General features: G+C 43.3%; 1 protein-coding gene across 6 annotated transcripts; it reads left to right on the forward strand.

Moving 5' to 3' along the window:
• The first annotated feature begins 1,336 nt into the window (after positions 1–1,336).
• axin1 (axin 1) lies at positions 1,337–24,714 on the forward strand. 6 transcript variants are annotated; one of them, XR_005707234.1, is made up of 12 exons: positions 1,337–1,519; positions 4,098–5,069; positions 11,728–11,868; positions 12,965–13,061; positions 13,800–13,937; positions 17,159–17,703; positions 17,800–17,964; positions 18,164–18,412; positions 18,616–18,723; positions 21,243–21,392; positions 22,127–23,124; positions 23,298–23,363. XR_005707234.1 is itself a non-coding variant. In XM_040124214.1 (11 exons), the coding sequence occupies exons 2-11, from the start codon at positions 4,174–4,176 to the stop codon at positions 23,353–23,355; spliced, it is 2,547 nt and encodes an 848-aa protein (XP_039980148.1). In that variant the 5' UTR covers positions 1,337–1,519; positions 4,098–4,173; the 3' UTR covers positions 23,356–24,714. The 6 variants fall into 6 exon arrangements, 5 of the variants coding, with proteins under 5 accessions (XP_039980148.1, XP_039980144.1, XP_039980146.1 ...); XM_040124214.1 differs by lacking the exon at positions 22,127–23,124 and having other exon boundaries at positions 23,298–24,714; XM_040124210.1 differs by lacking the exon at positions 23,298–23,363 and having other exon boundaries at positions 22,127–23,262.
• The last annotated feature ends 846 nt before the right edge of the window (positions 24,715–25,560 follow it).

Genomic DNA, 25,560 nt, shown 5'->3' on the forward strand with positions numbered 1-25,560 from the left:
TTAGATTAAAAGTAGCAATACCACAATGAAAAATATTCCATTACAAAAAAAAGTCCAGCATTCAAAATCTTACTTTTATTAAAAATACATAAATAATGGCAGCAAAATGTACTGAAGGCAACATAAGTAAATGTACTTATATAAATATTATAGGAATAATATCACTTATTCAATAAAATGTACATTTAAAGCAGCTTTTATTGTTGTCGTCAGTGTCGTCAAGGTCAACCTAATTTTAACAGCTGTTACAGTCGGGTAGTCCAGTCTATGACAGAGCATATTTTACAGACTTGGACCGTATGCTCTATGTATAAAATACTCATCCGAAAAGTAGCTAGTAGCTATAGCTGTCAGATAAATGTAGTGGAGTAGAAAGCGCAGTATTTCTGCCTGAGATTGGCGGAGAAGCGGTGGTATAAATTAACATAGAAAGGGAAATGCTTAGGCGAAGTTCAAGTACCTCAAAGCTGTACTTAAGCACAGTACACCTAATGGAGAAGCTTAGATTCCTTCAGCGTTGTCTACACTGTGAATTTAAGCTGTGAGGATGGCTTTGCCGTGACGGATAGGGCCTTTTTTTTTTTTAAAGGGGCACTCCACCGGTTTTACACATGAAGTTCAGTCCTCCCATAATGATGAGTACTGCCTAGTCTGTGAAAACGCTGGCCGAAGACAGTAAACGTATGACGAAAAGCCCGCGTCGCAAACTGGGGGAAGGCTTCTGAGGGACATAGCACTTAACAGGCAGGGGAAGGCTAATGAAAGAGGTGCATTATGGGAAACGTAGGATCCGGTAATTTCTTTTCTGAGCGGGTCCCACACTATGGATTAAAAATCGGGACCCGGCCTCTTCTGCATCGGTTTTGTCCTGCAAGTCCACCAAGTGGAGGGGACACGCAATACTGTGGGCTGTAGATCTGACATTAGCAATCATCTAATCTGCACTAGCGCAGACATCTTTATCATTCACATACAGCATATACACAGGTCACGTTCGAGAACGCCTGTACTTCCTTAATAAAATGATGATTTCTTCCCTCAATAGAGGTTATTGGTTTGATATAGGTTATTGAATTAAAAAAAAAAAAAGGTCAGCCAATATGCAGAACAATACTTTTTTTGGTTGTGAGGTACAAAACGTGAAAAATTGCAAATGCGAAAAGCGTGGAGAGCAAAAAGAGCCAACCTCTTTTATCGGGACATTTATTTCAACACACGGGAAAGCGAGAGGGAGAATTGGGGGGGGGGGGGGAGAAAAACCCCATCAGTGTACCACATGAACCAAAAGCTAAACACTGGCAGTTTGTGTAGCGAACGGGCGAGGCGCTGTGCATCATCTGCTGCCTGTGTAGCCTCGGCTCCGCGCAGACAGTGAGAGACAGCCATGGAGAGGCGGAGAGCGGACCGTGTTCTTTGTTATTCCTAAAGTCCTGCAGTTCGCAACTATGACACTGCTCGCGGCGACTTGTGCCGGTCCCTACGCCCGATGCGCTCGAAAGCAGCAAGAAGATTTTCACCGGTTAAGTATATGTCACTTTTTTTTTTTTTTTTTTTTTTTTTTTTGGAGGGGGGGTGGTGGTGGTGGTAATGTTCCTCCCCTCAGCTCGGAGATTGGGATTGCGGTAGTCGGGAAATAGGTGCCGTCGCTTTCGCCGGTTCTAAGTCTGCTCGGAAAAATTGATGTGGGGTTCCCTCTGTGTCCTCTGACGGTGGCGGGGGGGGGCGGGAAATGTTGGCGGCCGTCACGTCTACCCGTCTACTTTGGCGGCCGTTGGCGGACGCAGCGCGGATATTAATAGGTGAATAGTGTGACAAAGTTGTGCACTTGTCGGTCGGCTACAGAAAGGCCTGGCTCGCTCTCTCGCTCTCTCTCACTCACTCTCACTCACTCACTCTCACCGTGTGTGTGTGTGTGTGTGTGTGTGTGTGTACACGGAGTTTGTTACTGGCTCCCCTCCCCCACTCGCCGCTGCTGTGCTGCTCATTCTGGAGAGGCCAAGACATGAATGTGATGAGAGGCTCACTTCAAAGGGAGCAAACTGATAGGCTACAGTTTCGGGGGGGGGGGGATCAAATAAATTCATTTAAAAAAATAGGTAAATTAAAAAAAAAAAAAAACCCGCCCGGCACATCACGCCTAAACCTTTCTGAATATTCACGTCGAGCCAAACACCTGTGACCGCAGAACCGCTAAATTTATATGTATCACTGCGCCGGCCGAACATCTCTGGTGCCGATGCGTCTTTACACACACACACACACACACACACACACACACACACACACACACACACACACACACACACACACAGGTGGCACGGAACTAGTTTGACCGGACGATTGATCCATCGAGCGTTTGTCAAACTGGGCACGAAATGTGCTCGTGGCACACCTGGCCCCCCACGCAAGGGGGTGCACGTGCTGCTCACACTTAGGGATTGTGCAGGGGAAAAAAAAAAAAAAATTCCCAGTCGCCAGTTTTGTGTCTGTGCCGTCTTCGTTTCATTAAGGAGAAACGATTAGCGTGTGTATTGGATAGGACAGAGAGGGGGTGTGCCCTAAAGGGAACGTGACGGCAACCGCTGAGAATATTTCTTGTGAAATCGCGGATAGAGTGAGCTGAAGCCAGCTGTCAGCCCGTTTTGAAATTATAAACCTACTTTTTTTTTTTTTTTTCCCAAGATTTATTTTTAATCCCCGAACCATTAGAGTCAACTGTGCACAGAGCTATTAATAGGAAAGTGATTTAGATTCAAAATGGTAAGAAGGCCAGGACAGGGCAATTCCTGTTAAATTTCCTTCAATTAACCCTTTGCTCCTGCACTTTTTGTTGTGATTGGTCCGAGCCACTACTGGTCAACATGATTTTGTCCTGTCCACAGCTGTCAAGAAGTCTAAAATAGGATTTTTTTTTTTTCTTTCCCCCTCCATTGCAGTTACATTATGAAATTGGCGCCGAAATGGTTACCGACTCTACTGGGAAGCGAAAATATAAGCAGCATGCAGAGTGCATAGAGGTGGACATACAGGCACCGCTGCGTCTTTGCTCACCGAGAAAAAGCTCGGGGACAGTGCATCAGGACCGGGACGTGTCCTTGAACATGATATTCGGTCCCTAATATCATCACATATGCTCTTCTGCAGCTGATCTTTCACTGTGATAACGGGGGAATGAAAAGGGGGAGAGAATATGGAATAACGATCAATAAAGTATCCTTTGCGGTACTGCTCATATCAGTTAATAGTAGAGACAGGATGGCTGCTTCATTATTGAGTCTAGAAACCTCAAGTGAATTTATCACCGTGGTGATGCGCTAATACTCATCTGGATGTAGCTGGAGTAGCTGTGTGAAGTAATGATATGCTTACGCATATAAATCAGTGGGATATTACTGGATACTACATTAATACTGCACCACATTCACCCTACTGCCTAGTAGAAAGCTGCCTCTAGACTATCAAGCCACATTAAAAGCCTAATGACTTCGGTTTTCAATTTCTGCTCAGGTTCTCAGTTGCCGTGCAGAATCTGTGGCCACAGACCAAGTGCATGAGCGTTTTTTCTTCGGTTTATTCTCGTATTGTCGTGCGACGACAATTCCCAATACTGGAGCGTAGACAGCTGACATTACCATCCTACAGTGCGGAGCGTGCTACATTGAAAAGTGAACCAGAGGCTACTTTCTGGTTTTAGAGCTTTACAATAGGTTGTCTCACATTTTCAAATCCTCTGGATTTCCGCAGTGTTTGCATTCATTTTGATATTCAGCTGGAAATTGGACGTACGATGAGTTTTTCATGAGAATCTGATAAAAATGCAAACTGGGTAGAATTCCAAAAATTCCTGACGAGGCATTAGTCCTCTGCTAAGCGAGCATATGGCGCGTAATCGATCAACTTTTTCTCAACAAGACGATCATTTGAATTCACTTGCACCCGGTATCAGCAAATTGCTGCCTAGAATCTTTTTTGCCAGCCATTTGAGAATGACTATTAAAATATCTTATAATAGTAGTTCCCTGTCAAGACAAGCAATAGTCTGCCTTTCAATGATGTGATGAAGCCGCGTCTCATTGTTATATTTTTCCTCCTTGCAGGACTTTTTCTGCAGTGGTGTAAGTAGAGGTCTGGATCTAATAGTTGTGCAGTGTGGGCTCTACGGGGACGTGGTTTATGGATGCTGGGACTATGAGCATAAGCGACAAAAGGGTCTACTTAGCAGACCTGGGAGGCAGCTTCACTGAGGATGCTCCAAGACCTCCAGTCCCAGGGGAAGAAGGTGAGCTGGTGTGCAGTGATGGACGCCAAAGCGGCAACCTTGGCTTCTCCTCGAAGAATGAGAGCCTCAAGTGCGAGGCATCTGTGGCTACGCCCAGGCGACCGGACTTGGACCTGGGTTATGAGCCGGAGGGCAGTGCCTCTCCGACGCCACCTTACTTAAAGTGGGCAGAATCTCTTCACTCCCTCCTGGATGACCAGGATGGCATCCATCTGTTTAGGACGTTCCTCAAGCAGGAGGAGTGTGCAGATATGTTGGACTTCTGGTTTGCGTGCAGCGGCTTCCGCAAACTCGAGGCTAACGAGGGTAATGAGGAGAAGAAGGTTAAACTAGCGAAAGCTATCTATAAGAAATACATCTTGGACAACAATGGAATTGTTTCCAGACAGATCAAACCGGCTACCAAGTCCTTCATCAAAGACTGTGTGATGAAGCTTCACATTGATCCTGCGATGTTTGACCAGGCTCAGACTGAGATACAGACTATGATGGAAGAAAACACCTACCCCTTGTTCCTTAAGTCTGACATTTATTTGGAATATACGCGGACAGGAGGAGAGAGCCCCAAGCTGTACAGTGACCAGAGCCCCGTTTCTGGGAATGGAAAGGGACTGTCGGGTTATCTACCGACTTTGACTGAAGATGAGGAATGGAGATGTGACCGTGAGTCCGAGGAGCAGCCCGAGTGCGACCCCACACCGAGCCACCGGCTGACTCAGAAGCTGCTGATGGAGACGGCACCGCAGCGAGTTGCCAGCAGTGCGAGGTTCCAGGACGGTCACGAGTACAGGTAAATCCTCCCAGCAAGCTAGAGAGCTGCGCCTCAGCTCTGACTACACAGCTTTTCGCTCTCTCTGCAGACTGCTGAATTAGAAATAAACCTGAAACCCCACACCACCATGAGCGCTGCCTCAAGTTTGGAAAGGAAACAAGAGTCAGAGTGTAGAACAAGAGACAGCTGAGATAAGAGGGTGATGGCGAAGTGAATCTAAGTGAACTTGGCTGTTAGAAGGTTGGAGAAGTGTTCTCTGTTTTTCTTGTGCAGGTGCTGTGGGACATATGTGTTTTCCCATTGGACAGGACTTTGTAGTGAAAGAGCTCAACACAATTTTGTTTTAAGAGGAGCTTTCTGAAATCACTGTAATCTTTGCCCCCCTCTTCCTCTCCTTCCTCTTAATATTGAGTCTGCATTGATGGGAAAAACAGTTTCTTTTGCCGTAATGAAGTCACCAGCTCCCAAACCTTTTTTCATATCGCTGATGAGTCACAGACATGCCTATTGATATGATAGCTGTATCTCTGATTCTGGATTTTTAAGCCACATTGTGACATTACCTATTTATCTTAATGTGCACATCTGCCGTCAACATCCTGTTGCACGACTTCTAAAGGTTGAAACATGTTATCTTTTACGCTCTCTTGCGTCAGAATCGGTACTAAAGCAACGTTTTATCTTAAATTGATGTTGGACACTCCCGACGACAAATGACTCAAATGCTGGTAGTTTAGAGAAGTTTTTGATTACTTTGGACTATTTTTCCGCAGTGCAATGGTTGACTGTGCTGGCCAGCAGTGTTTGTGCAACGGCAGCGTTCAGGCTGTGGCATCTATGCTTTGAAATGCTTTTCATTTTCAGCGTGTCACGTCAATGTAGCTTCAACCAGATGTTGTTGTAATCTGTGCAGTGCCAAATCTTCTGATGCCCGCTGATTGATGATGAGATTCATAAGTGTTTAGCCATTTTAATGTGCCTGTATATGGATAATTAGGCTTTAAATTTAACGTTCGGTTGTTTGTTTGATCCAGAGGCAGTTACCCTCGACAGAATATCGAGGCTAATTGCGGCTAATTGCAGCTACTCAGCTGAATGACCAGCATCTATCCTGCTCCTTGACTGTTTCTTCTCCTGTGATGATGACTGAGTCGTCTGCATTTTGTGTCTGTTTGTGATTCTTGCAGATCCATTGAGTCTCTCTTTGTGACCTACTTAAATTAAAGAAGGACATGGTCTTGTTGACCTCCTCATCATCTTTAAGATCATTCTTGGCATTATTAGCCAGTGGAACCAGTTGCAAAGACCTGCTAATTTTAATTTGCCCTCTCTTGTCTTTCCTGAAGGTATCTTGTCTCATAAATTGTGTGTAAAGTGATGTTTGACAGTGTTGTCCATGTGTGATTGAAAACTTGATTGATACTGAGTCTTGGTCTGCACAGTTTATTATAATTTTATGTCATGATTCTGTACTGCCACATAGTATAATCCTGTAACTTAGTACTGTTGGCTGTGTTTGAATAATCGCAACCGTTGAATGGGCAGCTTGCACAATGTGACAAAATTATATACAAATGACAGAAACATAATGAGACGCAAAGTGGAAAAGACGGTGTCAACAGCATTTTTTTTTTTTTCATGGAAGACACTTTGACATGTCACAGTGGGAAAAGCACAGATGCAAATAATAAACGCAGCAATGGTTGAACTACCTGAAAGTGCCTTAGTTGCAGGTTCGTGATACCGCGCACGCTGGATCACTGTCACGCTGCCCGGACACTTGGTTATAACGGCGCCCTCGTCCCTCACTCATACAGGTGTTATCAGTAACACCTGTATAGGTGAGGCAGGTTGCTGTAAAACAGTGATCATGTCAAAATTAACTTGGAAATAAAAACAAAGAAACAAGAGAGCGTTCGATTTTTGTTTGAGCTGACCTTTGATAACGAAGGTAAAGTTTGCCTTAATGTCACGGTAGCTCCAAATGTAATACAGTGGGAATTATTTATAGTTTTAGTCGTGTGAAAAGGAACCACAGTGACTGAGATTTCACCTCATTTGCTTTGAATCTGTCTAATACACAGCAGCCAGTAGGGCGCCTGAAAGAACAGACACGATTTGATTCTATAGGGCTCTGAATAATCAGACTCTGCATGCTGGTTTACTCGACGCACTTGTGATCCTCCAGCATAAGAAATTGTAATGATGTTCAACGAAAAGTGGCGTTAGGACCTCGCTCCCAGTTTGTGTCTTCGCAGAAGAAAGTGTAACAATGAAAGATCAGATGAAATCATAAGTAACTGCTCACTGCCCACAACTTAAGTTATATCCCTGCTGATTAGCAGCTGCGACAGCGTGGCCGGTATTGTTTTCACCGTGTGAGTCACGGCAACACTCGGTCCTGGAGACACCTATTGAAGCAGTGGCGGTTTTGAGAATTTTGGTAGGTTTCTAATATATATCTGTCTGTCCACGGACAGATTTTGTCACCAGGATAGCATCACTACCGCGCAAGACACTGTCACAAAACTTTACAGGTGTGTTGTTGAGATCAAAAGGAAGGCTGAGTTTGAAGATGGCCGTGGTCCGACCCATGAGTACTCAGCACCCACCCACGTGTGATTGCAGATATTGTTTAGTTTACAACAGTGACTCTATGTAAAGAGGGTACGACGCGTCCACACTTCCTACCACTGCACGCAAATGTAGGCAAAATGTCCCGGATTCGTGCGCTGCCATCTTGCACGGTATGGAAGTCCCGCCCATACACCCGCTCGACTCGGTGGTGAGCAAACACACAACTCTCGATCATGACTTCAAACCCGCTTTTTATGGCGTCAAATAGCTTATTAAAACCAAACTTATCCTAGAAAAAATTAGCATTTGAGCATACGTCCGTGTAATAAGAACTACCTAAAATGACAGAAACCATCTTTGGGTTAAATATATTTGACATGTACTTGGTTTTTAGTTTAGCCCTTGTCCCATCCGCTAACATGGAGGGGGCAGGGTTTTATGACTTATACTGCAGCCCGCTGAGGGGGGCAGTCGAGATGCTCCGGCTTCACTTTTGTGGAGCTGTCATGTCGCCCATCAAACCCGCTCTGTGACTTAAACACTGATCAAAGTGCGGTACAAGCAGTGGAGACAGGAAAATCCTGATTACAGTTTAGGCAGGAGAACGAGAATCAGCCCTGCCGTAGCCTGGGCAGCTGCAGATGTCTGCTGCCTTCTCCGCCTTGTCTTTTTTATGTTCGAGTCGCGTTGTGTCTCATCGCATTCTCCAGTGTTCGCATGCAGCTTTTCTGGTTGATAGTCGCCGAACACATGATGAGGCAAATGCTTGTTTGTACAAGAACGACTTTTTTTTTTAAAGCATAACCAAAGTCAGTGTTGTTGGAGTTTGATGTTTTCTTGAAATCTCCACGAAAATATAAGAGAATGAGGGAAAAAGTTGAGACAACTAACTACCACAGGCATTTCTGCCAAGTTGAGTTTATTTTCACATCATTATTTCAGCAGTCAAGCATTTTGCTGGAAAGAAACCCTACATTTTTAAATAGTTTTACAGCATCACCCGTTGGCTTTTTATGAAACTAAATTTTACATCAGTTGTGTCTGATCTCTTTAGAGACAGGCAACAAAAGACATTAAACAGTCTCTCAGATCGGCTTTAAAAAAATCAAATGACTTGAATAAGAACGGCCAACACATTCATTAACGTTGAGGGAGATTGAAACAGCTTTGTTTGTTCCCTTTCGAGGAAGATGTGAACTTCAAAGGCAAGACTTTATTTTCTGTGTCATTTTTACGAAAGTTGTCGCTGCCTGTGAGGGATCTGATGAGGGCCTTAGCAGTCTGCATGCTAGACTAAAGTCGTGACAAACACGGAAAAACAGTATAGATGAACGGTTGTGTTACTGCTCAACGTTTCTCTCAAATTGACATTATTATGTGTCTAAAAGAAATGATCTGTCATCAGTTTGAATAATGTTGAGTTTGGAGTCGGACCTTTTTTTTTTTTCTTGAGAAAAGGAAAAAATACGCTTCCTTTTTCATAAGATTTTTCGGCCTTTGCATGTATTTAGTAGTTGACATGAAGAAGAGACAGGTTGGCTAGAGGGAGAGCTGGGAATGGTATGTGGAAGTTGTGATTACATGGAAGGCAGCTGAGGACAACGTGGCCAATCACGCTCTCAAAAATCAAATGTATGTCTGAGCCAACTACTGACCAACTGAAACCCTTTATATTGTAAGTTGTATAAATCAAATCAGCACAGATGTGTGCCAACAGCATAGAGTATGAGCATACTGTGTTTGTTATATACTGTATGTCCTAAAAGAATTACTTCAGCCTTGGGTTGGGTCCCCAGTGTGCGTTTATTAAAGGCTAGGTTCACTTAAAAAAAAATCAATAATCAGGCATCCGCACCAATATTGAAAAAGCTTTTGGTTACTGTAATCATTCATCCTGTTCATACTGGCCATTAAGAGATCTCACCGTGCTTCCGTTGTAATTGATGGGGGACAAAAAAATTTAACGGTATGCATTCTGTGCAAAGAAATATGAGGCTTCCAGAGTCTGAGTTAATCCAGTCAAGAGGGTATCTTCCAAATGTACAGTCTTTTGAGTACATAACTCTCTTTACATTTTCCTGTGTTTTGATTCGCTTAGCTGCAGCGGAGGCGTACTCGTACAAAGGCAAAACTTTGTACTGAAAACAGTGTAGCCTTTAACTCAATAGCTTTTTAAATAAATCATTTCTATATAGCCTGTTTGAAGCTCCTCATACTCGTGAAAATAGAATGGAAAAGGTAATGCCATATTCAAATTGACATTGTGATTGTACGGCCCTCTAACTGCTGGGGGTCGTGAGAATTTTGAGCCGGAGAAACAGGGTAACATTGCCACTGAAATAAATGTGAATGCATATCAGTATGAGGGTGTTCACATACTCTTCCCTATCAGTCCTTTTTTAGGCCTTGGCAGAAAAATAGTTTAGCTTGTCACCTGCTTGATTAGCGGTTGTTGAGGGATTTGCTCACCTAGATCTGGGTAGAGTTTTTCTCGAAACATCAAAAGCAATAAATGGAGAGTTCATATGGAGGTTTTTTAGCTGCATGGCCCTGACTGGAAAGCAGATGTGCTTATGTTGTCTTGATGACGTAATCAGCTGGTGTTAACAAAATGTAACTAACATCTAAACACATTTTTATTGTGATATAACGCAAAAAAATGTGCGCAGTCATTGGTGTTGAACTGCAAGCAGTGTTGCAGGACAGTACTGCTTCAGGAATCATCTCATCTTTCCTGCATCAAGTAACAGATCGCCTCAGAATAACTTTTCATTCTTTGCCTTGTCATTTCCTTTCAGCTTTAAAAATAATTCTCCGTAGACTGCACTTTTTCTTTGTCCCAACTCATTGCCAGCCCTCCACTGTAATTATTCACTGGTGTTGAATGTAGATGCTAATGAAAATCAGTTGGTCGCAAAGGTTTCATTTTGAACTCTGGGTGCTTGTGCATTCCAAGGAGGGAGAAAGCTTGGGATAAATGCCTCGGGGAATTCCCATTTGAATAATACCAAAAAAAAAAAAACATCTATAATTCATGTGTACAAAGCCCTTTAAGAAATGTGTTCAGCAAAGTCAATGACTGCAAATATAAATGGTGTCAAATGAAGCTTCCCCATGATTCCGTAGATGCCCTCTGAAGGATGTGCCATCAGGATGAGGGTGGCAGATACACTCCACTTTTCAATACCCTGGTATCGCGTTTATAGTGTGTTTACAAAAGTGTTGCTGGCCAATGCTTCACAGGATTCGGCAGAGCCAGAGGGGTTGACCAGGTGCAGGAATGGGAGTTATTAGGGGCTATGGAAAGATGGGGGCACATTTTAAAAGTGACTCTCATATTAATTGCATGTTCATTCAAATGCCTATTTGAATGTGTCACGTTCAGATTCGTAAACTGCCAGCCTAATTCTTACCATTGCCCAAGGATATGGAGGATTTCAATCGATAGGAAATCAATCAGCAACCGTTTTGAAAATCTAAAAATTGTCATTTCTTAAACAAAAATGCCAAACATTTGCTGGTTTCAGCTTTTCAGTGTGAAGATTTTATGCTCTTCTTTCTCAGAAATGAGAGTAAATTGAATATCTTTGAGTTTCGGACTGCTGGCTGAACAAAACAAGACATTTGAAGACATCCCCCTTGGGATGTGGCAAATTTTTGACAATTCTTTGATGTCTTGTAGACAAAAAAATGAATCAGCTGATTGAGAAAATAATCATCAGATTAATTAATATGTATGAAAATAATTGTTAGCTGCAGCCCTACTTAAAGTTGTGTTGCGTATAGTCTGACCCATCTGGAGCAGCAGCTCTCCCGTAGACATTTGGTTGTTCCTAAGTCATAAAACAAGGTGAATAATCTTCTTCTTTTAGAAAATATTAACTGTGAACAGACAAACATTTCGGCTTCTGCACAGATTTTCTATTGCAATATCTAACTATTTATGATAAAACAGCACTGTGTGTTTGAATTTGGGATTACACCATAGAGCTTGTACTGTCTTTTTATAAATGTGTTTTTTACGAGCACACCATGGTCTGTTTGGGTAAATGGGTTTTATTTCTCAGCAATCTCCTGAGTATTTCCTTCATTTTCCAAGGCATGCACCGTGCTGGGAGCCCATCAACCCATACTACGTCAACACCGGTTATGCTATCGCTCCCGCCACCAGCGCCAACGATAGTGAGCAGCAGAGTATGTCCAGCGACGCAGACACAATTTCCCTTACCGACAGCAGTGTGTATGTATTTTCTCATCTCTCACACACACACACACACTCATATAAAAAAAATATATTTCTTGCATAAAATTGTAATACTAGGTCATTAAAGGCAATGTCAGGCTGTAACTTTGGCTGGAACACCAGAGTGATGATATAACCTAATACTTTACTAAGTATTCCCAGGCGTTATTTAAAAGTAAGCCGTGTCATATAAGTTTGCATTGCTGGAAGACGGAAATAAAGGTTTAATTGGCTTCGAAATTGCTCCTCTTGCCCATTTACCCCATGCTCGAACTTTACAACAGGAGTAGCAACTGAAGTCCCATCTGCTCATTAGCCATACAAGTAAAAGCTGTTAGAATTGATCTCCAATGCTAATAAGGAATCCTGACAACACTCTCATAGCAGACATTAAGCCAAGTCTTATAGAATGTATTTAAATGGAAATGCTAACCTACTGACCTCTTTTGCAAAGAGGAGCAAGAACAGATTTTAGACGTTTCAAAAGTGATTGTTTATAGTCGCAGTTCTTAATTTGCAGAGCAAAACAGAGCAAAATTTTTTTTTTTTTTCTTTCACTGATGTCTTTGTTAGTCCACAAGCAGGAGAGCCAAAGGCGGTGCATTCTGCCATATGGGATCACTTGTTTTTCACTTATCAAGCATGAAAACAGGCATGCGCTGGTGAAAAGAAGATTTGAAAAATAATGTTTTCTAGGTGCAGAGACGGCACGGGGGAATGAAGCCGAAGAAACTTCAAAGCTTGCACAACTGGACAAAAATGTGTTTGAAGCTGAATGGATCAGAAGCTGTTATCAGCTAATTGGTCCAGAGCTTCTAGCATAGGAGAGTGTGAAACCCAGCATGGCCAATACCACATGGAATTACAGACGCATGGATGTGTTAACATGTAACTGTAATCTGCCAGACCACTTGTGGTGTACGAGGGACGCAACAAAGCCCGTGAGAATACCTGGCCTGCTGTACTGATTAATCAAGACTTACTAGGTGTTGGTTTCAGGCAATGATGCAGTGAAAAGCGTTCGACTTCAAAGCCGTCTGTGTTGTTTATTCATGAGGATGTTTTATGAAAATGTCCTTGTTGTTAATTCCAGAGATGGGGTACCACCCTACCGATACCGCAAACAGCATCGCCGGGAGATGCACGAAAGTGCCAAAGCAAATGGGCGAGTGCCACTACCTCATATTCCAGTGAGTTATTCATGGGTTATTTCCCTTCCCACCTCTCTCTCTTTGACTGTCTGCCTCTGCCTCATCTTTCTCGGCTTCCACCGCTGGAGATGTGCATATTTAAGCTCTGCTGTGTCGCAGGGCCTGTGATGGAGTATAAGAATAGCTGATGGTGAAAGAGAAGGCTGTCTGAATGCAGTTTGATGCTTTCCTAAGCTGTGTTTGCTGAAGCCTAGCAGACATGAATCCTCCCCTGTGACAGCCTGATGCCTCCCTTCGCCGCTCAGGCTGTCTCTTGGTAGGAAAACCCTGGCCCTAATTAGGCCGTGGAGTAAAGAGTCAAATTAAAAACTCCACACGTAGCATCCTATTAGGATGCATGAATTGGCTGTATAGTAGAGTACAAATCCCAAAAGCATAACTCTCATGTTTCCCTGCCCCAACAAATTAATCATGACTTCACTTCATTAGCAATAAGAAGATTGACGGGGCTTGTAGGTCATTTTTTTTTTTTTTTTAAATGTCACTTTGTTTTTCAGCTGCAGGCACCCTTATCAAATGGATATAATAATGTTATGGCAAGGTGATCCGCTTCTGATGGGAAGTTTAGCTCCAACCTCTTTCTCAAAATCACACAGATGGTACGGGAGTGACGGGATGTTAAGAGTCAGGGCGCCCCTGTGGTGTTGACGGTAATCCAGTGGTGGCAAAAAAAAACCCAAAACAAAAGACACTTATTGTATGACATTTCTCCCCCAGCGCACAAACCGGATTCCAAAGGACATTCACGTGGAGCCAGAAAGGTTTGCTGCAGAGCTGATCAGCCGACTGGAGGGCGTGCTGAGGGAGAGAGAGGCCCAAGAGAAACTAGAGGAGCGGCTGAAGAGAGTTCGATTGGTATGTTCACTTTAGTTTCGAAAACCAGTGTCTACTGTGTAAAGCACAACCAGGGCTACTGTTTTGTTAATTCGGTTTAACGTGCGACTAAGCAGCAAACCCCCGAGAGTTGTCGCGGAGGTTCGCGGTGGAGAACACTGTCTGTAGTGTGATCAAGAAAGTTCAGGGAGCAGGAAAGGGTACGTGTATGTCTTCGCTCTCAGCTGTTCTCATCTTGTGAGATACTTTTAGGATTTTGAATATATATGGTGCCACCACGTTAACTTTGGTGACACCAGCTGAATATATTAGTGGCCAGGGGGAAAAGAAAATTGAAAAATTAAACCCCTAAAGTAGAAGAATTTTTATCAGTTTTTTTCTAGACAAATCACTTGTATTGTCAGTAAAATGTCGGAAAATGGTGAAAAATGCCCATTATAATTTCCCAGAGCCCATAGTGGCATCTTCAGATACCTTACTCTGTATCACCAGCAATACAAAACCCTAAATATATTTAGTTTACTATTATATGTAACCAAGAAAAGCAGCAAATCTTAACATTTGAGAAGCTGGAACCAGAAAATGTTTGGCATTTGTGCTTGAAAAATGACCGAAAGAATTAATTGATCGTTAACACTGTTGCTGATTAATTTTCTGTCTATCGACTGATCGATTGATTAGACTTGTCTCTAGAACAGTTTTGTTTTTTTATATGGAAAAAGTTTATTTTGATATATGGTTTGCTTTCTCAGATCTGAGCAACTATATGTGTAAAGCTTTCGGTTAGAGCTGTTACACAGATGCTGTGATACAGAGAACTTTTTTCTTTTTTTTAAAACTTTAATAACTTTAATTTTCTTTAATAACAGAGTGATTCAATAAATGATGACCATAGAGAGTAGAAAAGCAGACTGTTGGTTGAGGAGAATCTGTAGATACCATCAAAGCCCATTTCTAAGCCAGAAAGCGAGATGTGTGCCTGGCAGCTGGGTTTGAAGTTTTCAGTTATAAAGGAGTTTTAAATCCTTCTGGCCTTAATGAAATTAATGAGGCCAGCCATTTGAATGGGGAATAAAAACACATTATGAATCATTTTTGAGAATTTTGTCCTTGGCCTGTCAGCGATCTGGCTTTGTCGATCAGTCGGATGGAGCACCTGCACTCTCGCCCATTTGTAAGCCTGGAACAGTGTGCCGCCTGTTTGATGTCACTTGAACGGTGATGAAATGGTTGCTGCAACCACAAATAAAATCTCCCTCAGTACACAAAGCCAAGTATTAAGTCTCAAGGCAGACAATTTATGTGGTTTGGCCCCGAAAGGAGAGAAGCTGCCATCACACAGTTCGAGCTTTGCTTTATTAAACCTGGAGGCAAACGTGAAATTACCGACTTCATCAAGTGATACTCTGTGCATCTGGAAAAGGACGTGGACCTAGGGCTCCGCTTTTTTGACCTGAATATCAGATGTATTCAAATGATGTGGTTATAATCCGTAAGGAATTTCTGCGGGATAAAATAAGATATTAAAAAAAAAAAACGCGGTTAAAAAATTGATGTTATCATTTTATTGCTGCGAGAAATAGCTCGTGAGGATGTGAGTAACGTTTTCCCACAGTTCTGTCACACAGTCCCCTAAGAATAAAATTATGGCTTCACCTAATGTAATTTTTTTGGAACAATGGGCCCTGTGGTCCAGCTATGCACTGGATAATTCACATACAAGAGCAGCAGCGTGCTATTCACATAAGTGAATCAATGGCCAAAAGACCATGTGAGCAGGATGTTTATCGCTTGTCTGAATTGGTTTTTTATTTGGTGTAAACAAGATAACGGAGCATGCAGGCATGTCGCACTATTACTCCTCATAATGAGAGGCAGAGGTATTGTATACATGAGCTAAACTATCATCAGTAAAACCCCAGGAACCACCTCAGCTAGAGAAGAATGAAGAAGTCGTGGTTCCACGAGTAACTTCCAGGGGGCTCAGCTAACAGAGACATCGGGATCTGGTGCAGAGACACGAAGACACAGTTAATCAGTTAATAGAAACACGCCAAAAAAATATTTGGCTGCATAGGGCATCTTTTAGAGCGTGGCGGAATTGAACTCTTGAAAGAATAAAATGCATATAAATAAGCATATAGGGCACACAGATTTTTTTTTTTTTTTTCACATGTTCCCAACTGCAGATTTATTTAATTATTAACATATCTGTGACAAAAAGTTTTGGCATGGGCTGGCTAAAAATGAAACCTGAACCCCCTGCCTACTGTTGTCTCTCCACCATATCTCTTTGTTCTCTCCCCTTCCTTCTCTCTCTGCCAAACGGTCTCTAACTTTACACCGGATGCTTTACATACAAAAGCTCTGCCGTATGGCGCTCACTGCCCCAGCTGCATTCAAAACATTTGTAATGGTTCATATCTTGATGGAGATTACGTCTGAATATAGGTTTCCCTTGCAGATTTTGTTGCCTTTGTCCTGTGTTAAATGACAGTTTGTTCTGTGTCAGTAAATATTTAGCTCCGAATGAAACATTTGGTCTAGAATTTCATTCTATCATATTTTTTTTTTGCAGTAATAGTGGTGTGAGGTCCTTGTGCCGTGTACGGATTGCAACTTGACCAGTTTTAGATGACTTGATTTGATTCTACTGTGGAGGATTTTCTCCATCCACTGCTGTGTTCTATTTCATCGCCGCATGTCCTCCGCTCCCTGCGGTGCCTGCCTATCAAAACCCGCTCTGAATGCCTGCAGCGCCCCCCCCCCCCCCGAGCAGATGCTGTCAGAGCTGAGGCTGTATCGGTTGCACTTGTCATCGCATGAAACGGCAACAAATGTGCTGTGCGCATGCATAGTGCGCCGGATCTCACTGATGCTGTTGTATTCCTGGTTTGTCTCCAAACCTCTGCACCGAGAATGATAGCAGGCACATTAGCATCTGGTGAAAATCTGCCATCTGCAGGCTGAAACCGGTAGAATATGCACCCTTGTGGAAAAAATCCTCGGTTTTGTCAAATGTATGAGGAAATAAACTGTTAAAAGAATAAAATGCATATAGATATATTTTATATGGATTAGTTTTATTTACATGTTGTATGGAACTTGTATATCCCTCAGATATTCATACCCTATCACTATAAATTTGTTTTATTTTTCCTGATTTTTATTCCAGATAAAATTTTTTCCCTCAAAATGATGTTTGGTTTTCTGTGTGTTTGGTTTTTGTTTGTGCACTGAAGGAGGAGGATGGTGATGAAGTCATCATGTCCACGGCCACATCGTTAGCCGGTCACAGGTTCCCCCCTGGTGCTCATCCGCAGAATTACAACTCCCGCTATGCTGACATCAGCTACAGTGGTCCTTTTCTGAGAGACGCTCATGAGGAGAACCCCGAGAGCATCCTGGACGACCACGTCCAGCGGGTCATGAAGACTCCTGGCTGCCAGTCACCGGGGACGGGTCGCCATTCTCCCAAGTCACGCTCACCAGACGGTTTCCCGGGGGGCAAAGGGGCGGGACTCGGTACGCCGCTGTCGTCGGGCCAGGGAAAGCACCCATCCAGGCATGGCCTCAAGGGAGAGACCAGCCACCTGTACCACCACAAGCATGCGCATCACATCCACCACGCAGGCGTCGGGAAGCCCAAAGAGCAGGTGGAGGCTGAGGCAGCCGCGCGTTTGCATGGCAGCTTTCCCTGGGGCATGGAGACGAGTCATTATGGATCCAAGTTGCGCAGCTACGCGGATGGCATGGGATCCAGCCCCATGGAGCATACAGGGTATAGGTGAGACACTCAAGCATTAGCTGCTGTCACGGCATCAAGGCACCCAAAAGGCTTTTTTTCTTTGCCTCTTACCAGTTGTTTTCTTCCATTGTACAGTAGCAAAGGCGGCACACAGTGTAAAAGAATGTACAAGAAAGGTGAGGACGTGCGGCCTTATGAAATGCTGGGGCCTGGAGAGGAGATCGAGAAAAACCAGAAGATCCTCTTGTGGCTGATGGAAGGACAGAAAGAATTGGTTCAACATAAGAGAAGCCCATACGGGTCAGTGATGGCAGTTTATATTCCCAACTGCGTTTTTGTCACCTTCTGTGTTAGGTCTAAAATAGTACTGGCTGTGTTGCCATGGATAACATTTCCTCCTCCATTGCAGCAGTTGTGTTTGTTTTCTCCCTGTTTATGTGAGCGAAAAAAAACTCCACACACCCATGAGCGTTTTCCTGCTACAAACTCCACATTTTAGGAGCACCTCTGGGCCCAAGAGGACCGGGGGCCACGAGGGATCCCGTGTGGGCGCAGTGGAGAGGTCAGGCTCGGCGTACCCGTGCGTCAGCGCCCAGCTGCGCAACAGCGTGCAGCCGTCTCACCCTTTCGTCCAGGATCCCACCATGCCACCCAACCCGGCTCCCAGCCCCCTCATCCAGCTGGAGGAGGTTTGCCGGCGGCTCGAGGAGGAGAAAATTAAGTCCGGAACTTTACAGCCCAAGCAAAGGTAAGTAGACGGACATGTCCCATTGCTATAGTTACCTGTCCAGTTGATCGGCAGAATCTATTGAACTTGATACACAAGGGAAGAAGCCGGATCTGTCTTCTCGGTCATTTTTTCACAATGAAACAGTCACCTTTTTGTTCTCTAGCCTGTGTGCACTTTTGGGCCAGTCTGTGTCTAACTGCTGGGGTTGTTCGGTCCCCCAGGTATGTGATGGAGGTGATCCAGAGGGGTCGCACCGCAGTCAGGCCCGCGCTGTTCCCTCCGCTCAGCGTGGTGCCCGCCGTTTCTGACAGCGAGTTCTCCGAGCCGGAGTATGTCCACTGTGTCTTACCAGTAACTTTTCCCCTCTAATCTCCCAATTCCCCGTAGGTCACGGCAAACCCATCTTACTCCGCATTCTGACGACTGGCAGTTTAGTTACCCAGGACTGTGTGTGTTTTGTAGCACTACTAAAAGAGACATTAGGAAATCAATAATGGGCAATTTCTTTCTCTTAATTCCCTACTCTGTGTGCTGTATCCTATCCTTGGGTTTGTTTTAATGTGATATAAACTTTGTAAATACCTAGGATCAGACTTGATGGCAAAAAAACATATGAGATCCTTTGATTGTTATTGCCCGCGAAGACCAGAGAGTGGATCACAGAAAAAGCCGAAGTGTGTGTTTTCTGTGTTCACGCAGAGGCAGGCCAGCCGGAGTATATTTTTTGATGTTTCCCTCAGAAACAGTCTCCCGTTTGATGTTTGACAGCCGCCTCAGATGGGTACTTAGCAGATGGGGGTTGAGCAGGGGAACTGTGCAAGAGGCAGATGAAAGGCAGGTTACATGGCACTGCCAGTGGGTGAAGCCCTCCGGTCGGACCTGTGAAGACGGGGGTTTCGGCATCTCCAGTGTCCAAACTGGAAAAATGTCTTAGAGATAGCCGAGAGGTGGGAATTTGGAAAAGATGAAGGATGTGGGTTGTGAAAGAGCACGGTGGTGGTGTCTGTTTATGCCACCAAAAAGACAATAAGGAGTGTAAGGTATCAAAAGTAAAAAGCACCACTTTTTACAGTAAAACACAAATGTTAATTTGAGTAGCACCACCCGGAAAAAAAATACCAGTAAAGCGAGATAGCTTAGAAATGTAACAACAATAAACGAAATTGTTTGTTGTTTGTTAATTGTGGCGATTGGGCGCTAAGGGAGGGTTTTTAAAGTGCTGTAGTATCTTCCGTGAGCTGCGTCTCACAGCCGCTGCAGAGCTTGAGAACCTCTGATCCACGCCAATATTAGAAACGAGAGAGAAGGAACACATAGTATGTCGAGGGCCGTGTTAATCTGAATTCAGGGGACAGACGGATGTACTGCAATGTCTTGAACGTGCTGACTAATTGACATTCACTGACGTCACTCAGCTGTGAGCAAGCTCTTGTCCCGGTTCTTAAGTTGTACTGACGGCCGGTCTTAAAAGCCACGAACCACCACACTGCCGGCCACAGGCGGGGTAAGGATACACTTGTGTCTGAAACTTTTTAGTAGCTTGATCACTCTCAGAGAGGAGCCCGCCGTCCGCCTGGTAAGGTCACCGCAGAATTCATTTACTCCCCAGTGACCAAAACAGACGCGGTTGTGTGGCTGTTCGAGCTGGCGCAAGAGATGCCAGGCTCGAAGGTTATTTGAGGTCACTGAGGATAACGTGATCTGGCCGGTGCTTCCTGGCACACCCGGGATCATCATTTCAGGGCCTCTCCCGGTCAGACGACGTCGTAGGGAGCGCACCCATTCAGTTAACCTGCTGCTTCACCCTTCAGCAACAGACCCGTGCCCGGTTGCAAGCATCTTTAAAAGGGTCGGTTCACCCAAAATTCGAAATACCCCGATATTCACGGGTTTATCAGTATTTGCTGAGGTTTTGAGATATCTATCTGCTGATGATACGAAGGAGGACCTTGGTTTTGGTTGCTCTAAGCATCTAAAAAATGAGATTTCAACTCAACAGCAGCATGGCTTTCCATGAATAATGCTCCAGGTACTCGCGATAATCCACCAACCTTGCTGTCAACACTTGGTATTTTAAGCTATTTTTTTACATTGGGAGAAAATAGTAAAAACTGGCCACAGCACGTTCTGTAGATATTTTGTTTTTCAGCCACATCTCAGGTCATTTGTTTACGTTTCTCCCATACTGTATATCCTGTTGAAACGCCATTTGTTTTTCCGTTAGTTGTCCTCAGATAGCCTCAGACTTGTTTCCTCTAGATTAATCTTTTGATTATTAAAGGGAACTGTTTTTGTTTCATTAGCACATCCTAGTCGATTACAAACACAGTTTTAACTTGTTCATGTGAACCAGAGAAGAGGGGGACGTTTTCACTCGCTCCGTGCGATTGCACGTATTGATTAGTGAGTTCAACCTTCCAGATGCAAAGTATCCATCTGTCTGCAGACTTGCCGGCTGCTTGTCCGGTGTTGCCCACATCACAGGCACACACAGTTACCGTAGATGTTAGGCCTCATTCTTCATGACATTTCTGCTCATTCCGTGTGTTTTGACTTGTTTATTTAATTCTTTCATCCTTTGTTTTTTTTTTTATAAAGCACTGTGTGATTTGAAATTTTACATCACGGTCACCGTTTCCCCAGTTATACAGTTACTTATGAATATGAGCATGTAATTGTAATTCCCGTTAGTTCGTTTCAGTTGAAAATCTCTAAATTAGACCTTCCTTTTTTTTTTTTTTCGTCCTCATATGTTAAACTATTAAAATAACTTTGAAAAGTGTGGACATTAACAAAGGGAAAGTTTCAGATTTTCTGAATTATTCTGTGTTTTTTTTCCCTTCTGCAGACATAAAGCCACAAAGAAGCAGCCGTGTGACAACACTGTTGTGGCATATTACTTCTGTGAGGAGCAGATACCGTACAGGACGTCTGTCAAAGGGAGAGTCGTCACTCTGGGCCAGTTCAAAGAACTGCTAACAAAGAAAGGAAACTACAGGTGAGATTTATGCTGCCATTTGATTTCCATGGACATTTATATTTCAAGAGCCGCGTCACACCGGAAAATCTGAATTGGATGAATTATGAGCAGGCAGGGTTGCGATCGGATCGAGTTGTCTATGACACAGCTTGCTTTGAGACTCCAAAATACTGTGCAGCGCAATCGGGAGTCTTTAAAATGTCATTAGAGCTATGGTTGTCTGGGGGATATATATGGGAACGATTATTAGCTCTAAATACATCCAAGCCGGTTAAATGAAATTTTCAGGAGGCTTGTCAAGAATTAAGTTTTCTTAAAACCCTTAAAATACCTTTCAGAATCAAGTGTGGGTGAGTCTGTGGTTCAGGTTGTTTTTCTGCCGATACTGACCTCATTTCGCGCGTCGCACGTGATTTCGACACAGTTGTGGTTTCTTTGAGTAGATGCGATTGAATTTCAGAAATTCCAAATCTGCAAGGCCACAGTTCCCGCATCGCTCATCCTTTACTTATCCATTTAATGACAAATTGAGAAGGCAGGATGAATTATAGCATGATCGATCTAATGGGTTAAAAATTAGATGGTTGTTAGGGTGCTACAAGTGAATCTTAAATCTTTAAAGCTTGATCATCTCAAACTGGTTTCTGACATTGTAACACGCAGATAACTTAAGTCTTGCCAGCTGGACAAAGTGTAAGTGACGGTCAGCGCTTTTAACCTGGAGGACTTAACTTTGTTCTTTGGCTTTTTAGGTATTATTTCAAGAAGGTCAGCGACGAGTTTGACTGCGGGGTGGTGTTTGAAGAGGTGCGGGAAGATGATGCGGTCTTGCCCATCTTCGAGGAGAAGATCATTGGGAAAGTCGAAAAAATTGATTGAAGCGCGCGTCGAAGGGGAAAGAGGTCGAAAGGCCGGCGCGTGACGGACATAGGAGCGACGGGATGGTGAAGAGGAAGTGTTATAGGATGACGACGAGGGGGAGCAGAGAAGAGAGGGATGCAGTAGAAGAGCGGAAGAGCGAAGCGGTGGCCACGGCGGGCGACTTGGGACTTTTGAGGCTCGGTACCACCGCTCCCGTGACATGGGACAAGCAGAAAAAAAAGACCTCATTCACTTCTTTGGAGTGTAATGTAGAATTGTAAAGTTTACTAGATAAATGAAGAACAAAAGTGCTACTAAAGCTACATATTTTTGATATCATGTATCAAGAGGGTGTCCTTTCTAAAGTAATCACACTTGTAATTTTTATATGTATTGGTACCAGACGTGTACAGTTTGTGTTTAAAGATAACAAAATTTTATATCTATTTAAGTATTTAAAATGCTCATTGTCAATCCTATGGAAGCAGGAGTGTCGTCCCTGTTGAAGACGATCAAAATCCTTTATAGGGCTGATTTTTCTTTGTTTCTTTGTTTCTTTGTTTTCTTTCTCGTTCATTGTGAGAGCCCTCCGGATGTTTATGCTCTTCTAAGTGCTTTTAACACTTCACTTATCAGTACTTTCTTTTGTGGCATTCAGTCAGGCTGCACTTTCAATGTATTCTATACCACTGACTGTGTCCCAGTGCGAGCTGCGACATCATTTTCTAGGCTTGCGCACGCAAGGTCATGCTTGTAGCGCAGAGAGGTCCTGGGACCCGTTCGTGCGGGGGCCACAGCATTTGAATGAGAAGGCCAGTGAATGTCATCAGGATACTATCAAAAGTCGATGCGTTTGCGCAGATCACGCAAAGGCATATTTAGGAATGTGGTGAGTCCTCTTCCCATTTTAAAGGCAGCGTATAGAGGAGGGTTCAGCCTTTTCAGATTTCGCTTAAGTTCTGCAGTCACATAGATTGTATCCCCGTGAGCTGATGAGAACCAACAGACACTGACATGTTGCACTTATATTTACATCAAGTTTTTTTTTTTTTTTTTTTCCAGCCTCAAGGTCCGTACACATGGACTTCTGCTATCAAGAGATACCATCTTACACCTTTAGTCGCTGCTTAGTTGATGTATCAGTTAAGAAAGGGCTGGACTAAGAACTGATTTCTGATCTCTAGCCTTCTCCAGCCTTTATCACAGCTACATCTTGTGCCTGGCAGGAACAAAGTGTTTAGTGCAAATGGTCTACTTTTGATGGATCACGCTACACCAAAGAGAAAAAAGTGGATGGTAGGTACAGTTTTGAAATTACGCTTTGACACTGATATTCCTCCTTACTTTGTGGCAGCACTTATTTTATCATATTTAATGTTAAAACATTTAAACTCTTGCATGAAAGGCCAGAATGTTTTCGGCAATGGACAAAGAGGGTGTATATGACGGCAGTTTTTGGATGCACCTCGGTATGAACTGCTGTTATGAAAACAGAGACGTTCGGATGAAACGCTTCATGAAGCTCGAGGCAAATTTAGATCTTGTTAGAACTGCAGTACTGAAAAAAACAAACAAAAACAAAAAAAAAGGTCACAGCCAAATGTAAATTTGCTGTCTCCTCTGTTTGGCAGTATGAATGACACTTTTGCACTGGAAAAACACACACAATGAAACTGAGAGCAACAGCACAGAGGTGCTGGGGAAGTGATGTGACGTTGAGATTCAGGGCCACTTTTTTTTCTGTTTCTTTTTTTTTCTCCTCATTGTGCTGGAGACCATAGTGTGGAATGTGCTATAATAAAAGCCTTTCTTCTCATGGAATAACAGGCAGAACGATGCGCGGAAGTGCTGTATTGTATGTGTTGTTGCATAGACTCCCGGGGTAAGGAATAGCTTTTCTTTTGTTTTCTTTTCTTTTTTACATTTGTATATTTGAGATGCTGTTTTTTCGATCCCTAACTTAAATCAGTTTAATATATTTAGTGCATTTGCCTCCAGTGGTCCTTTTGTCTGTTGATTTACTGTATACATTTTTGAGTACTTTATCAAGTTAAATACTTTGTGTTATCTCGATTTTCACTGTTTATTTCTTTTGAAATGTGTCAAAACTCTTATGATTCTTACTGTGAAAGCCCCAAAAGCGAACCTCCCTTATTTAAGATCAATGAAATGTATATAAACATGAGAGTGCCTTTATTACTATGCTAATGATGTCTGCATTTTGACTTTCAGACAGATGTGGGGACATAAATGCCAGGGACTAGCTTTATATTTTTTATTTAGACTTTTTTTTTAAATTGTTGTTCTTTTGCAAAGTTGCTCCTGTTCAGTGATTGTCGCTATTCCACCTTTTCTATGTAAATATGTACAACTTAAATTGTCATCAACCAGCAGCCCAGTCAGCACATTCAAGACCCTGGACCTGTATCTGCTCACTAACTAGCATGGTTACCGTTTAAAGGTACCTGGACAATAAATACATGCAATAAACCAGCGCTTGCGTTATGTGTGTCTTCATCTAGTGCAGGAGAACACGGGTTAAAGGGCCTGTGGTGGTGGTGGTGTTGTGCATTGTCGGCAGACAAGAGAACATTTCAACTGTGGCAGATGACTTGTCTTTATTACCCGGTAAAATCTATCTGTTCATATCATAATTTAACGGTTACCCAGACATGTTAAAACCACAGAATGCTACACAACTTCTGTTTTGAAGTTTGAACATAACTGCAGTGTTTCGCCGCAGACTGAAGATGGCACTCTTAGTTCCCCGTTAATAATATGTACACTAATGTGTGAGTATCTCACACCAAAATGGTTAGAGACAACCATATCGGGTAATGTACGAGGAAAAACTAAACTGTGGATCAATGTGTTTATATGAATACAGATCTGAATGGGTTTTTCCCTGGATATAAAGGGAACAGAAATCCTCTTAATTAACCTGCCCTGACCCTTTATCTGAGAGGATGAGAGGAATGGAGCACTGCAAACACTGCTCTCTCTTTCTCTGGCTGTTCACATACCGCTTTGGAATAAATAATAATCAATTTTCCTGCAGAGATTACCGGGAATTGTGCTGCTTTTACCTCAACTCCCGCAAGCTACTCAGCCGGTTCATACCTGGGTCTGGCGCTTAAATGGACAGGATGGTTGAAGCAAATACACCTACACAGCTCCTGCTGCTGCTGCCATGTTGTCTTCCTTGCGCTCCTTCAGATTCCTGCCAGTCAAACTCTCGACCCACAGGCTCGTATTGGACTAGTGACCGATCTCCCAGCTCAGATTAGAGAATCTTTGACCACCTCTTTGTGCGATAGCAACACAC

The sequence above is a fragment of the Xiphias gladius genome, chromosome 3 (assembly GCF_016859285.1).
Source record: "Xiphias gladius isolate SHS-SW01 ecotype Sanya breed wild chromosome 3, ASM1685928v1, whole genome shotgun sequence".
Classification (NCBI taxonomy): domain Eukaryota; kingdom Metazoa; phylum Chordata; class Actinopteri; order Istiophoriformes; family Xiphiidae; genus Xiphias; species Xiphias gladius.